The following is a 13,862-nucleotide window of genomic DNA, read 5'->3' as shown; positions in this document are numbered from 1 at the left end:
TGTTAGGAATGTTCGTAGATATAGTGTATCGGCGAGCCGTTCCATCCCTACCCGTTAGCTAAGACAAGCTACAACGTGAATGAACGGCTCAATAATTGCACCCACACACACCCACCTCGCGAATCTCCCGACTTACACACATAGACACACCATCACACCCAATATTGTCTGTGCAACATAATATGGTGTAAATGTAAGTAAATCAAGCTTTGTACTGTACAACGAATCTCTGACCCAAAATCGCCAAACCAATAGACCCGTATCATATCAGTAGCCGCTCACTGTTTTGATATTGACATGCATACCTTTCGCGGGCCGGGCCGTTATACCGCCCCGAATTTCCACTTTCTTCTCATCCATCTCCTCAGGGTTCGCAAGGGTGAACTCAAAGCGACCAATCCATGCCGCTAGCAAACATGCGAACTCTGCTCTGGCGAAACTGGATCCAATGCAACTCCGTGGGCCATGCAAGAAAGTCAGGAACGCGTAGTTGCTGCTCGCTCCGCCACTTGCTGCTTTGCGGTCAGCGGAACCACTCTCTCCACCCGATGGGAGCCACCGCTCTGGCTTGAATTGACCCGCATCGTGGCCCCAGAGCTCAGTATCGAAATGAGTAGCCCACGGTACAATGACGACGCGTGTGCCGCGAGGGATTGAATGGCCGAGAATGGTGGTATCGTAGGCGGCATCGCGCATCGTCAACGGGACCGGGGCATAATATCGCAGAACCTCGCTGCACACCGCATTCAAGTATGGCATGCGGTCTATGTCGAGGCTGGTGATATCGACGTCCGAATCCACAGAGGGAAGATGTTCACGTACTTCGTCCCGTAGCCTGCTCTGGATATCGGAATGCTTCGAAAGCATATATATTGCCCAGGTCATCGCCGATGCTGTTGTCTCATGCCCTGCAGCCAGGAATGTCATGAGTTGGTCAACCAGGTTTTCGTCAGTGAAACCACCACTTTCAAGAGCGACCGATAGTATATCAACATCGGCTTGTTCCTTATTGGCAATTTTTGCCTTCTTCTCACGGATAAGATCTCGACAGACCGCCCGGATATCGGTGGCCGCCTTAGCAATATCCTCGTTTCGACGGAAAGGTAGCTTTGTGATGAATTGCATCGGAATAATCATGCCAATAAAAGCGAGGACCTGAGCCTGGCGTGAAGGCTTGAATATCTGCTTGTATGTTTGAGCGAGAGTGTTTTGAGGGTCTTGAATGGCGCCAAAGTCCCGACCCATCCCAGCGAGACCAATAATATCGAGTGTGGCTCGTGATGCCCAACTAGATATTTCGACATGGACCTCTCCCTCGCCACCGAACTCTGCTACCATGGTGCGTGTCACTTCCCTGGCCTTACTCCAGAAGACTGGGTATAAATTCTTGATGTGACGAAAGGCGAATGCAGGTGTCAAGCTGCGGCGCTGCATCTTGTGCTCCTCCCCCTCCGCAAGTAAGATGCCGATTCCAAGAATACGACCAATGGACCATCGAAAATGAGAGGGCTTCGGGAATGCATAACTGTTGGTACTAAGTACCTCAGCCAAGGCTTTGGGTGAGCAGACCATCACTCTCTCTTGATTGAAAAACCCACGATAGCAGAGTAGGCCATCGTTGGGAATCTCAGAAGCCCTAGACGAAAATTGCTGATTAGCGGGTTTTCCGTCATCTCGAATTAGACACAAGAAATACGCCCACGAACCATTCTCGCATTGGAACACCTGAGGGTTCGGCCATGATTTTCTGCGCTTGACCCATGAACCAATGGTTCCCGGAAGGTCCAGGAAGATGTCTCAAGGGAGACACAAATAAAGGATATATCCATACTGCCCAGATGCCCCAGACAGCGAGGCTCGCAAACCAAAACTCTGTGAAGTGTCCTAAGAGCTGAAGTCTTACCCAGCTGTTCTGTGCCCATGCGAGCGACAAGGTACCTGTAGCAGCAAAGGCTGTGATAAGCTCCCAAGGTAGCCCCATGATATTCGTGTTTAGATGAGAATGCAGAGAGAAGGAGGAATTCCAGAGGCAGATTATGAACCTTAGGTTGAACGTAGGAAAACACATGCAATGGTGACAGTTGCGCGTCTCAAGGGGTACAGTGACAGGGAATGGTCTTATAAGCGATTCGTCTATCTTCAGCGTAGTGGGGAGGCCTAAACATCCAAGGCTCCATGAGATACTCGAATCGTCAGAGATATAATAAACGGACGCACCACACGGTCCGAGTCGGTCATCAACATTGCACCGTTCCAACGGCATCATCGATGAAACAAAAACTCCGACCGACCAACGCTTGATGCGGAGACATCAGGGCGCTAGTTCCACTCTAGTATAAGTTGCGGAGCTGGACGCTTCAATGGAAATCCGATCGACGAGATCAGCAGGCATTCTTGGCTCCATGAACTGAGCAAGGGTCTTTGGGAGTCTAGGGCAGGAAAGAAAACCCGGGACCTCAATCCTAATTGACAAAAATACTTAGAGTAATTTAGTATAAGGATATCTTTACTACCTAAGTTTAGAATACCTTTTGCTTAGTTTATTTTGACAATCTATATTAATGTCCGTTTTCATGCTCCATAGGGGGAGTGTACCATAGTACAGCCCTTACTCGGTATGAAAAATATTTCATTCGATATTATCGCTAATTCCGCTACAGTGATAGGTCGCCTACTTGTTGATGGCTGGATACGGAGTAGTGAACAATTCAGTCTCTTTGCATGTGCCCCTCCAAAACACTTCCCTTCCAATCGTTGGAGGTATCAACCAGAAACATACCAAATCCCTTTATCTGGTGCGTTTTCAACCATGACCATATCGTCATACTCAACGCCAACCCGTGCTAAAAGGTCTCTAACCTCATGTCTTATGCGAGTCCCAAATTTCCATATCAGAGGTCCACCTATTGTTTTGCGACCGCGATCCCGTACTCCAAGGAGCCATTAGCCTTTTGCGCAGCCGACTATGTCATCGCAAGCGCATCTGTTCTCCATCGTTCCTTGTTCCGCCACCCTTTCTTCCAATTCTTTCGGGAGATAAAGTCAAGATTATGTCACAAAATGGCACATCACCAATTGCGGTTGCCGTGATATGTCATATCCGGTGCCGCTTCGTTGTTCCCCAGACCCTCAAATGGGGAACTCGTCTGTGCTTGTAATGGATTCCGAAGAGTCCTGAGATTCGAGTGTTGAGCTTCATCCTCTTGTGTTGCATACAAAGGTGAGATTGGCAATACTACTGGCGTCGCTCCAGTCGATGATTCGGTTTCATTGTTGTGACCCCGGACCGCCGTCGACCCATCGCTTGCGTTCTGGGTGGGCACACCTGTCCACTCATGTATCTGTCTCTCCGTGAGGGGACGTTCGCTTTGCTGCGGTATGGCTGATAGACTAGAACCAACCGCTACCGGCTGTGGGGACATCGACGTCGCTTGGCTGCGATTTTCGGGCAATGCTAAGCTGTCACGCGTGGATGAGCTGCCGTACCGTGTTCGAAGTCGACGGTGCTGGTGTTCAACACCTTCTCTGGGGGGTGGCCTTCCTTCTCCAGGTACTTGTGCAGAATATCGAGGCGAGCCATTGTTCAATGGACCTGCGGCTCCATATCTGGCCATAATTGCCCGCGCCAGAGCCTCATCTTGTGGACCACTTGCTGCCATCCTATTGCCTAAGTCAGTTGATTGATCAAGCAGAAAAGGTATTGGTGTTCCTCCTTCTCTCATTCTTGACTCACGCTGGATGAATGCTCGCGCCTCTATTTCTTATCAGGCTGAGGAACGCGGTGGCAGACGAATTTGGCTGTGCCTTAGGCTCTGAATGTAGCCTGTCTCGACAGTATGGGCAGCTATCCGAATCCTCGAACCATTTCTTGATGCAGTGGTCGCCAAAAACATGTCCACATTTCGGTAGACGGAGGGGAGCCTCTTTAATACCTTCTGGAGTATCAACGCCGTATTCGTTATAGCAAATTACACAACCTGAAACACGTTAGCTTTCATCACTTTCGATGGGGAGAAATGTCGTACTTCGGTCTGTCTCAGCTAAGTCCTCAAGCTTGATGCTCACTAGTGACTGGAGCGTTAGCTGGGAAGCCACCATCTTGGTCGTCAAAGAGCCTCTGACAAATTGCATCTGTCGGATCAAGGCCTCCTCCACCTCTGGTGATGACTCGGAGCCATTCGGACTGTAGAGAACATGCTCGTGATGGCCATGATACCCGTCATCCTCATTATCGTCGTGTCCGGACTCCGTCGACATCATGCGCCTGCGTTGTCGGGGGTGAGATCGACGAAACCCAGATGAAGAAGGAGCAGGCCCTAAAGAATGTAAGTATTAGCTTTTGGAAACATGCTCAGTCAACAACATCGCACGAACCAACAAATGATTCACAAATACACTAGCCTACGAGACTAGAAGGGTATATCGAGCAGGGCGGCGCTACTAGGAGAGACTTACTAGTAGGAGAGGGAAGATTACCGAATGGCCTGGAAGATGACGATGCAGCAGTGAAGTGGCCTCTTCTTGTCGATGCCGGGATGTGAGTTTGAGGGGGTAGCGGGGCTGGGAGAAACTGTGGAAAGTAACCAGTGTTGCTATGATTCATGCCATTGGCGCTTGAATCGCCATGGACATACGCCGAACGTTGTAGTGAATTAACTTCCTGGTGGTTGGCTCCGAGAGGAGGCATGCCTAGACCGAGTCCCGGTGGCTGAAAATCCGAAGGTCTGTTGGCAGGAATTTGATTTGCAAATGCTGCATCATGATTGTAGCTACCAGTGCCAGAAGGTATTGGAGCAACGGCAACCGGCATACTGTTGCGATACGCATGAGCACGGCCATTTGGCCGTGGCGATGCTGGCCCAGGCATGCTACCTGCAAACGGGCCCGGAGACGGCATGCCTAACATTGGTGGTAACATAGCTGCATGATGCCCATACGGATCTGGAACGGAGCTGTGTGGCGGCATGGTATAGGGATGTGAGTAGATGTGAGGTAAGCTTGGGTTTTGGACGTGCCATGGATACGCAGGTAAGTTCTGTGCCTGAGAATGTGGTGCCCAATGGTTTGAGGCAGAATGCACAGGGTCATAATGGCCGGAAGCCCGGTGGTTGCTTGATAGCATGAAATCCATGGGATCCATGATAGGCAAACGGCTTGAAAATGGTATTGGCCCAATCTGGCTCACAAACCAATGGAGCTGCGCAGACACAAGTCCAGCTGCAGCTCACTGGAACTCGATAAAGGCGAGCGCGATCGTGAAGGCGGCTCTGGGATTTCGAATAGCACAAAGAGGGTGGGAAGAACGTTGACGGATGCTGATTGCACGAGGGCTCCACGCAGAAGATGAGTGAAATGTGTATTCGTATTATATGTGCTTGACTAGGACTATCGGTAGCACGCTGCAATCACAAAACGGTAATCGGGGAACGCAGGTAGGTTGTGGTCATGAATTCAAAGCTATCCGGGCCCCGAGGCAGATGGGAGATGGAGAGCAGAGTAGAGCGTCAGAGTGGCAGGCAAGTAGTCGTGGGGTGGTAGAGGAGAGCAGCCACGGGCGAATAAGTATGATGATGAGGGGCAATCGTTCGTTATCGGATATTTGCGATAACCCCGATGACGACGTAGTTTCAGCTCTAGCGGCGGCGTTCTGCGACGAGGATGATGAGGCGGGGTGTGAGCGGATGGTGTTGCATCTACGAGAAGTCGATGGGGAGAGGGAGATGCAGAGAGCCCTAGATTGGAAGAAAGAAGATTGAAGAGAGGAGGGAGAGACAGAGGGAGAGGAGGAGGAGGACAAAATGGTGTGAGGGACAGACCAAGTAAGAAACAAGAGAAAGAAATGCAAAGAATAAAACAAATGCCACGACTTGTACGAATGAGACCAGATCAGACTCTCTGGGGCCCGGCGGCAGGCGGGTGGTGATGATGCTGTGGGTTGCAGGGACAGGCTGGCTGAGAGTGAAATCAACAGGTCGCAGAGCTACCTACCTACCTACGCAAGCTACTAAATGGAAGGTGCAACACGGAAGGGCGACAGTTATCAACGTTAACTCGGAGGCTTTGTCGTCTCTTGCACGATCTGACTGGGCTAGGCTCTCGCTCGTCTCGGTTCAAAGACTGGGCTGTTGGCTGGGCCTGTTTAGGACATGGGGTAGAATCTTACGTTCGCGGTTAGATACAATAGTTTCATTGAAATATGGAAAGACCCTGCTCTCGTTTGTCTACCGCCTTGCTTTCGGAAGAGGCGCCGGTCGCGAAATCACCGGTGGATGTCGTGGACAGTGCAATACAGGTTGGGCAATGTAAGTAAGATATTGGAAGTGAATGCTGACCTGAGGCTTGGCCTGGGTGAAGCACCAGCGGACGCGGACTCCAATGGTGGAAGCGCAGGAGGCGTTTGGGTAAGGTAGTATGGGTAGACTACCAGCGAATAAAATGAAAACGAACTATGCATAGGTAGGTCAGATCTAGATGACGGGGGGCGTGGAAAAAAAGGGTGGCTAGTAAAGACCTTCAGAAGGGTCTACAAGTGGAAGAGTGCCTTCTTTGTGTTGAACCAAGTCAATTGAGTTAAGCCAAGCTAGATGATACGGTGGACAAACAAAAGCGAGAATAGGCCGCTTGGGGGTGTTGTGTTCCTCCAGCTCTGAGCAGGGGAAAACACCCAAGCGGATGGTCTGTACGAAATGTGGCATCCGAGTCAGTATCGTTGCTACAGTCGCAGTCGCAATTGCAGTTCATCAAGGACGAAAATGATACTTGAATCCATCAATGTGCCGACCGGCCGTCCGTGTTCGGCAGCAGGTGGAGAGCAAGGTTGACCATGACCATTAAGGAAGCTTCCGACCAGCGAACGCCCTTGGTTGTAGGAAGGCTATCATTACGGGACTGATAGGCAGGTGTGTGAATGGCGGAATTTGTGTGGTCTATGATACGCGCACCGGGCGAGGAATGTATCATCGGGAGGCTCTTATCGACGATGCCAAAAGCGACAACAAAATTGGAGGTCTAACAAGGAAATGATGTCGCAGTAAAAGGAGACAGGTACTCCGTATAGTAGCATACAAACCCCAGGCAATGGGACGAACGCAAGCCATCATGCCGCTTCAACATAACACCAAACGTAGGAAACCAGCTCCTCATGGTGCCCTGGACAAACAAAGTAACACTCTACGGCGTGCTAAACCACCCGACCATGGGTGCCTCCACTTCTAAAAAACACAGTTCGCCAAAAGAGTCATGGTCGTGGTCGTGGCCATGGTCATGCGTAGACAAAGTCTAGTCATCAGCTGCATGCGCAGGGTAGGGAAGAATTCAAGCCCATCCATCATCAGCCAGCCCGCCCAAGCCCAAGCGGGCACAACCCATCATCGATCGACGAGGGCACGGGAACTCTGAGCAGGGAATTGCTAACTTTCATGGCCTTTCTGTCGAGGGAAATGACATGTTAAAACAGAGTGCGTCTAATGCAGCCCATAGAATATGAGACTTACATGAAAGACCTTCCTCCACATTGGAATATTGACGAGGCCTGATATGCATGTTCACTGGACTTGATTAGGTTGGGGGCCACCTTGATTACATCCAATGGGTTATCAGGCCAGCTCCACTGTGAGTGTTTCCCGGAATTCTTCCATAGGTACCTAGGTTAGGTAGTAGGTTAGTAGTGTCTACTAACTATTTCGTAAGACAGAACCGGCCCCTCCACTTGTATCCCATTCATCAAGGAAACAGATCCAACCCATACAGCATTTCATGTTACAGCGGAAACAACCAGCGTTAGCTAATCAGGACCAAGTTATGGCTAGCAGAGGTGCCATCTCCGAAGTAAAATAAACAAAAGTCCTGACAAGGGATCAGATCGGACCTGTATAAAATAAGAACTCTCTAGTAAGCTTCTCCTCTTAGGAAATCGTCTTGCATATGGAGTACTCCGAAAACCTTTAGACTCGACACAAATCACAAGACGATTCTCAAGGTGCATAATGAGAAATGAGCAAACTCAACATGATCGAGCTATGATCGGTTACAAAGTATTGGCCGATGCATAATTGACTTGGTTTATCAGGTTCTGGTGGCACAATATGAACATCTTTGGTTGGTGCTGTGATGATTCAGGCGTAAACATGATCCATCATGTGAGCCGTCGCCTCGCGTGCCTCGAGCCATTCATGATTCACAACACGGGCCCACGTCCATTTAGCCAAGACAAACAGGTGTTCGTTCATCAACTAGAGAGACAGGGGCTTTTGAGCGAGGAAGGCCAAAAGCCCCAAACTCCCTCCACCATAGAGAAGGGCCACTACTAGCCAGACCTGCCCCGGCGTCAACCTTGCGTTCTTCTGACGTTGGCAGCGCTCGAGCAAAAGCCAAAACGTCCTACCTGAACTATTCAGTCCGGCGACCGGATTCGTCACTTGGCGAACGAACGAGAACAAGGAAAGCTGCATAAGCATACGCGAATCTGCTAAAGGGGATTTGTCTGCATACAGTCACGTCTTTCACGACATGGTCGGTATCATTGCGTCTGAGGATACTCACAATTATACATTGCCGTTTGTCCTTCATAACCAATAAAGCTATTTCCTCTTACGACTCCTCATGCATCAAACACAAATATTAACAGCCCAGAAGACTCGGTATCAACCAGACTGTTCCAAAGGATACCGCTTCCCGACGGCACAGCCGGGCGGATACCTACTGTCATAACAAACACAACATAACATAACAAAAGTCGCACCACCTTATGCCGAGGCCTCTATAGTGTTCCAACCCATGGACTGGTCATGTTTCAAACCACTACTGCACGGCCATGGAAAGGGATTTCAAGGATGGGCTAGACCAAACACTAATATTCAATCTTCGTGGTACATTGAAATCGCCGTGACTGGAATGTGGGATGGATACATTTTCTCTTTGCCCATTCGCGCCATTGACCGAGCTGTTGAGCACTCTAGGAAACCTTAAAAGCACGACAAGATGCCCTTGAGTCCCACGCATCTACACATGAACTTCATCGAAATTCTGAGGAGCCAATATCTGCAACCACTCCTCAGGGAGCAAGAAAATACCAGACCTTGATATAAGGTGTTAAAATAAACTTAGTGAAAGATATTCTAAATTTATGCAAATTTACCCAAGTCTTTTTATTATTTAGGATTAAGGTCCTGAGTTTTCTTTCCTCTAGCCACTGTAGCCCACGAGGCGAAACGAAACATCCGTTAGTCCCCCAGTGTTTGAGAACCCATGTCATCTATGTACTTAGAACATTATTGGTGCCTTGGCCATTCCAGATCTGCACTGAGTCAACTCTGAAGATGATAAAGAACACTCCCCAGCTTCTTTCAAAAGCAAACGCCTTATTTGCTAGTAAACTTCTCAAACCCCGATGAAGATCACAAACACTCAGAGGGCCTGCTCATTTGAGGCAGCTTGATTCATATTTCCTATTCTGGCTGTGTGCGCGGCCTCGGCTGGAAGCTTGGAGCAACGCACAACAAAGTACATAAGCCCGCCCCCCAGGCACGACATAGGAGCAACGATGATGTATCAAGGCTGTTGAGCTGAGCCGGTTATACATGTGACCTCTAGGCTCCGTCTTCTTGCTGCCACGTTTCGACGCAAAGCAAGGCCTCGTTCACATACAGAACAACAGGAGGATGGAATAAGAATGTATCCCTCTCCCTTCCGATACGGTAGCGGCAACCACGACATATTCGCCATCGAACAGTCTTCTCGGCTCGTCAATCTCTTGCTCGGTCCCGAGTATTTGTGCTGTGGTGCAAGCATGCACTGACGGGCTCCAGCGCCGTGTTGGTTTGTTGAGAGGGTGACACTGCAGTCAGTACTCACTTCACTCGAACCCCATGATGCGGAGCTTCGACCCTCAACAACGCTCATTTTCGAGTAGCCTGTTCTCATTTCTTCGGCAAGCGATACTTGCCGCCGGCTAGCTCTAATTTATTCTCTGTCACCTTTTCTGCCAAAAACTCCTGCAACTCCTCATTCGTCCAGGAACAGCCATCAGGAATCAGCATTTTCATCATCATCGACATCTGTCCAAGGGGCATAAGCGGTGCTGAGTTTGTCAGCATGCCCACGATGAACTGCCAGTATACAGTTCGGCGCTCCTGCTCCTTGGGATCGATTTTGGGCTTGCGAGGAGACGAACGGTTGTCATTGCCAAGTTCTTGAGCTTCAACAGGGTCACCCGATTCACCTGCTTGTTCACCCTTGTTCAAACGCTCCAAGACAGCATAGGTTCGGCTGCCAACGTCACGGAGCACTCTCCTGGAGATCCAGAACTTTAGAGCCAGGTCGAGGAGATCCTCGTCTATCATGAGCTGTTGCCATATCTCATCGAAAGTTCGTTTTGTGGGGCCTGGTTTGCCTTCAGTGCTGTCGTCCTGGAATGCGTATATCACAGCAGCCTCGTAAGTCTTGCATTCAAGCTCGACAGTGCGGTCCTCGAAGTCAAGTTTGACAGTTGCAGAGCCTAACTGATCCAACCAAGTGAGTTTGCGAGAGGTCTTGAGTCGCTCAAACCCTTGTTCGTATTTGGCCCGCATTGCAGCAACGGGCGGCGGAACTGTGAAAGGGTCCTTAGGTAATGTTGGCCAGAAGAGTCGGGAGAGAATCTTGGAGTGATATGCTGGTGCTCCTGGATCAAGTGACGGTTGATAAATATTCTTTCCGAGAACTGCATCGACTCTTTTTGAGTCTTGAATATCCTTCATCATGACATCGCAATTTTGTAAAGCATTGTCGCCGAACCGCTTTTTAAGCAGGCTCAGTACTTTTGTCTCTTGTATAAAGCTTGCTTGATTAGAAAGCAATCGCTCTGCGATGATAAGTTGGAACTCCTTGATAAAAATCTCTTGAGAGCCAAGCGCGTTAATCAGAGTTCCGATGACGTCCTCGTTCTTAGGTCTCTTGTAGTTGACACCTGCGTCAACAGGATCGGGTACCCAGGTCATGTCATTCCAGTCCAGGTCCTCGTCGTCGACCTGGCGTCGTTGCTGTTGAGAAGCTGAGTTGAGCAACACTGCCAACTCCGCGAGCTTTGCCTTTCCTTCCTCCGTACTGGCCTCGCTCGGGTTAGAGAGCAAGCCTGTGACCACGATCCTGATGGCATCGTCCCGCTGGCACAGGTACAGCTGTAGTGCGTGAACGACACGATCAAGGAGAACCTTGGAATGATCCAGGGCATGAAATGTCCTTATCATAGAAATGTACGTTTGAAGGATATCGGAGGTGGATCGTCCAGGGTGAAGGAGTCGCTTCTGAAGAGCGAGGGAGAACGTGTCGGTCAATTGAAGGCGGCGTTGTGGCGTAGAAACAGCCTGACGAAGATCCTCGAGTCCGCCCCGGCTTTCGGGCCAATTCAAAGCGATATCAAAGAGTTCGTGAATTCGCAAAGTAGCAAGGCGACCTACCGCGATCTCCTTCCAGCATTCAACGTCACTCCAGGCGATGTGAGTTTCAAGACGACTGAACACCTCAACAGCAAGGCGGCCATACTGGTTTTCAACCCAATCTGAAAGATGGCCAAGGCACCCAGTCAAGGTACTTGAGCCTTGCGTTGACGACTGTTCAGACGCTTTCCAGAATCCTGAATAGGAGGTCTTGATAAATTCCTCCATGCTGGCATCCATGATTTCGGCGAAGAGCACCTGAAATTTCTCCCCCACCAGTCCAACATTCTTAAGAGATTCGAGAAGTCCGAGAAGCTCTTCCCGGACCACCGAATCACCACAATTATCTTGTGATTCTAACATCCCATCATAGCGTCTCCCAATACCAAGACTAGAACGTATGAGTCGCTGTAAGACACTTGTCAGGGCTTTCGTCAAGCCATGGTTGAGAGAGTTACCAATGATGGTATGTAAATCACGACGAAACTTTGAAAATGATGAGCTAGCAGATGCGTCGTCCTCGTAACCTTGGACTATGAGTGTCAAGCCCCAAAGGTATTGCCTGTGAGCTGCTTCGAGAGTCGAGACACTTGAGGCCAAGACCTGTGTCTGATCACCTTGACTGGAACACGCAGACAACAGTGGCATAACATGGTGAATGAAGTGCTGGCGAACTTGATGTGTGTGCCAAAGGAGGATATCTTCTGTATGGGCTGCCTGGGGCAAAGAGCGGCCGGGGTAGAGAAGCAGAGCTAGGGAATCACGGAAATCCAAGTCAACGTCTTGTGACTCTGGAGGCAAAGTGCCAAAGGAATCTTCAACCGCAACTGAAGTTGGTAGTTGGATCTTGGAGGTGACAGTATGCCATGCTCGATCCCACCTCACCTGGTCATCGGCATGTTGGAGAGTCTCGTGGAATAGTGGTGGTGGTGGTGGTGGGGGGTGAGCATGCTGAGGTGACGCGTGGGGACCTCCAAAGGCGGCACCTTGATCGGTGAAGGCTGCAACGGGAGTTGAACGCGGCGTGGGCGATGAGACACCCGTCTGGAAAACAGACCAGAAGATCTTTTGCTTGCGTGCCCGGTATCGCGACGCTGTTATGACCATTGTGGCATTGTAGTGTGGTTTGAGATGGGGTGTGGGAATGTCAACAAAAGAGATGTTTTGATTGCTGTTGGTACGTGCGGATACGGTTACTGGGAAGTGGATACTTTGAACATGCACAGGGGTTTCTACCGTTTATGTCACAGTGGGGCGCAGGACGGGCCGCGCTCCTTCAACGGCACGTTGGACCCCCGTCGGAGGGCGGCCGACACTCAACATAGTAAGTCGTGTAAGTGATCATCGGGGAGGGGGGTAACAAAGACACAGGAAAGAGTTTCTTCTTTTTCGTAGGACGATTCTTGGAACGTATTGCATATTTATAAGTGCATCGCAAAATGAGGTTTAAAAATGATAAAAAGTTTGTAGACCTGATGAGCAATTCAAGTGGACTATATGGAGCCCTTATAAAACAACTGTTTACCGATACCTACCACAGAAGACTCGTGTAAATCGACTGTTTGGGCAGGATGGGTACCAACTACGGAGTCAATTTGTTGGTTTGACTCGGAGGGTTTCGTCGCACACACCCCTAACGACGAGTAAACCTTAGACGAAAGCACGGATGCCGTATGTACATCTACTCAGATGTTTACGGCGTTTCAGATAAGGTATGAGGCTCAATTTTGTTTTTCTGCAAGATGTTGTTTCGCCAGCAGACGTTTGGACCATCTCATCGTCATCTGCCGGGAAACTAAGCCCAGCGTCCGGCTTGTCCAGCTTGAAGGATCAATTTGTTCGCAAACTAAGCTTACTGTAGGGCGAGGCAAGGCGCACTGCACTAGCTAGATGTCAGATCTTGATGCCTGGCCCGTGATGATTCGAGAAAGATTTTAAAATTGAACTGGGTGAGAAGGGGGTGGCAGAGTATCGCTTCGCTGCGAGTCAGTCAGCCAGGGTGATAGAATTGGAACAGAGTCGGTGACGGCGTGCTATAGGGGAGTAAGAAATACCACGGTCTCTGTAGCATGGAAAGAATCCTGGAGGACCACGATTCGAGTGAACGGTGAATCATCACTGGGAGGGAAAGCATGAGCTAACTAGGTGATAAACGAGACCATCAGGGGCAGATTTTTGGGGCCAGTGAAGATCATCTCCGGCTCGGCCGATATACACAAGTTCGGCTCCGGGGCGGTATTTTGGTCATCAGTAGATCTTCAGCGGACGAAGAGCTCCCTTTGAAAGTGTGAACCGCCAAATAATTAGATTCAGGATACCGCATAGGGAGTATGTAAACCCGACTCTTGTGCGTTTGCCCCATTGATGCGTGGCTGTTATCGACTCTATTTGCTTGGCGACGGCCAAATTGCTTAACTCCGATACAGCAAGGCACGGCTCCATCATCTC

At 49.8% G+C, this 13,862-nt stretch overlaps 3 protein-coding genes across 3 annotated transcripts; all 3 read right to left on the bottom strand.

The window, feature by feature from the left end:
• Nucleotides 1-267: 267 nt before the first annotated feature.
• FPRO_00908 (uncharacterized protein) lies at nucleotides 268-1,981 on the bottom strand (the record flags this gene model as incomplete). Its single annotated transcript, XM_031221214.1, has 2 exons — nucleotides 268-1,636; nucleotides 1,707-1,981. The coding sequence occupies 2 exons, from the start codon at nucleotides 1,979-1,981 to the stop codon at nucleotides 268-270; spliced, it is 1,644 nt and encodes a 547-aa protein (XP_031075564.1).
• A 1,087-nt stretch (nucleotides 1,982-3,068) lies between these two features.
• FPRO_00909 (uncharacterized protein) lies at nucleotides 3,069-5,140 on the bottom strand (the record flags this gene model as incomplete). The annotated part of the gene is made up of 4 exons (XM_031221203.1): nucleotides 3,069-3,660; nucleotides 3,734-3,977; nucleotides 4,026-4,316; nucleotides 4,456-5,140. 4 exons carry the CDS (start codon nucleotides 5,138-5,140, stop codon nucleotides 3,069-3,071), a joined length of 1,812 nt encoding a protein of 603 aa, XP_031075563.1.
• Nucleotides 5,141-9,917: 4,777 nt separating this feature from the next.
• Nucleotides 9,918-12,521, bottom strand: FPRO_00910 (uncharacterized protein; the record flags this gene model as incomplete). Its single annotated transcript, XM_031221192.1, has 1 exon — nucleotides 9,918-12,521. The coding sequence occupies one exon, from the start codon at nucleotides 12,519-12,521 to the stop codon at nucleotides 9,918-9,920; it is 2,604 nt and encodes an 867-aa protein (XP_031075562.1).
• Nucleotides 12,522-13,862: the final 1,341 nt, after the last annotated feature.

Source organism: Fusarium proliferatum, assembly GCF_900067095.1.
Source record: "Fusarium proliferatum ET1 genome assembly, contig: FPRO_scaffold001, whole genome shotgun sequence".
NCBI classification, from domain to species: domain Eukaryota; kingdom Fungi; phylum Ascomycota; class Sordariomycetes; order Hypocreales; family Nectriaceae; genus Fusarium; species Fusarium proliferatum.
The sequence above is the reverse complement of the archived record's forward strand: the minus strand, read 5'-3'. Positions and strand labels throughout refer to the sequence as shown.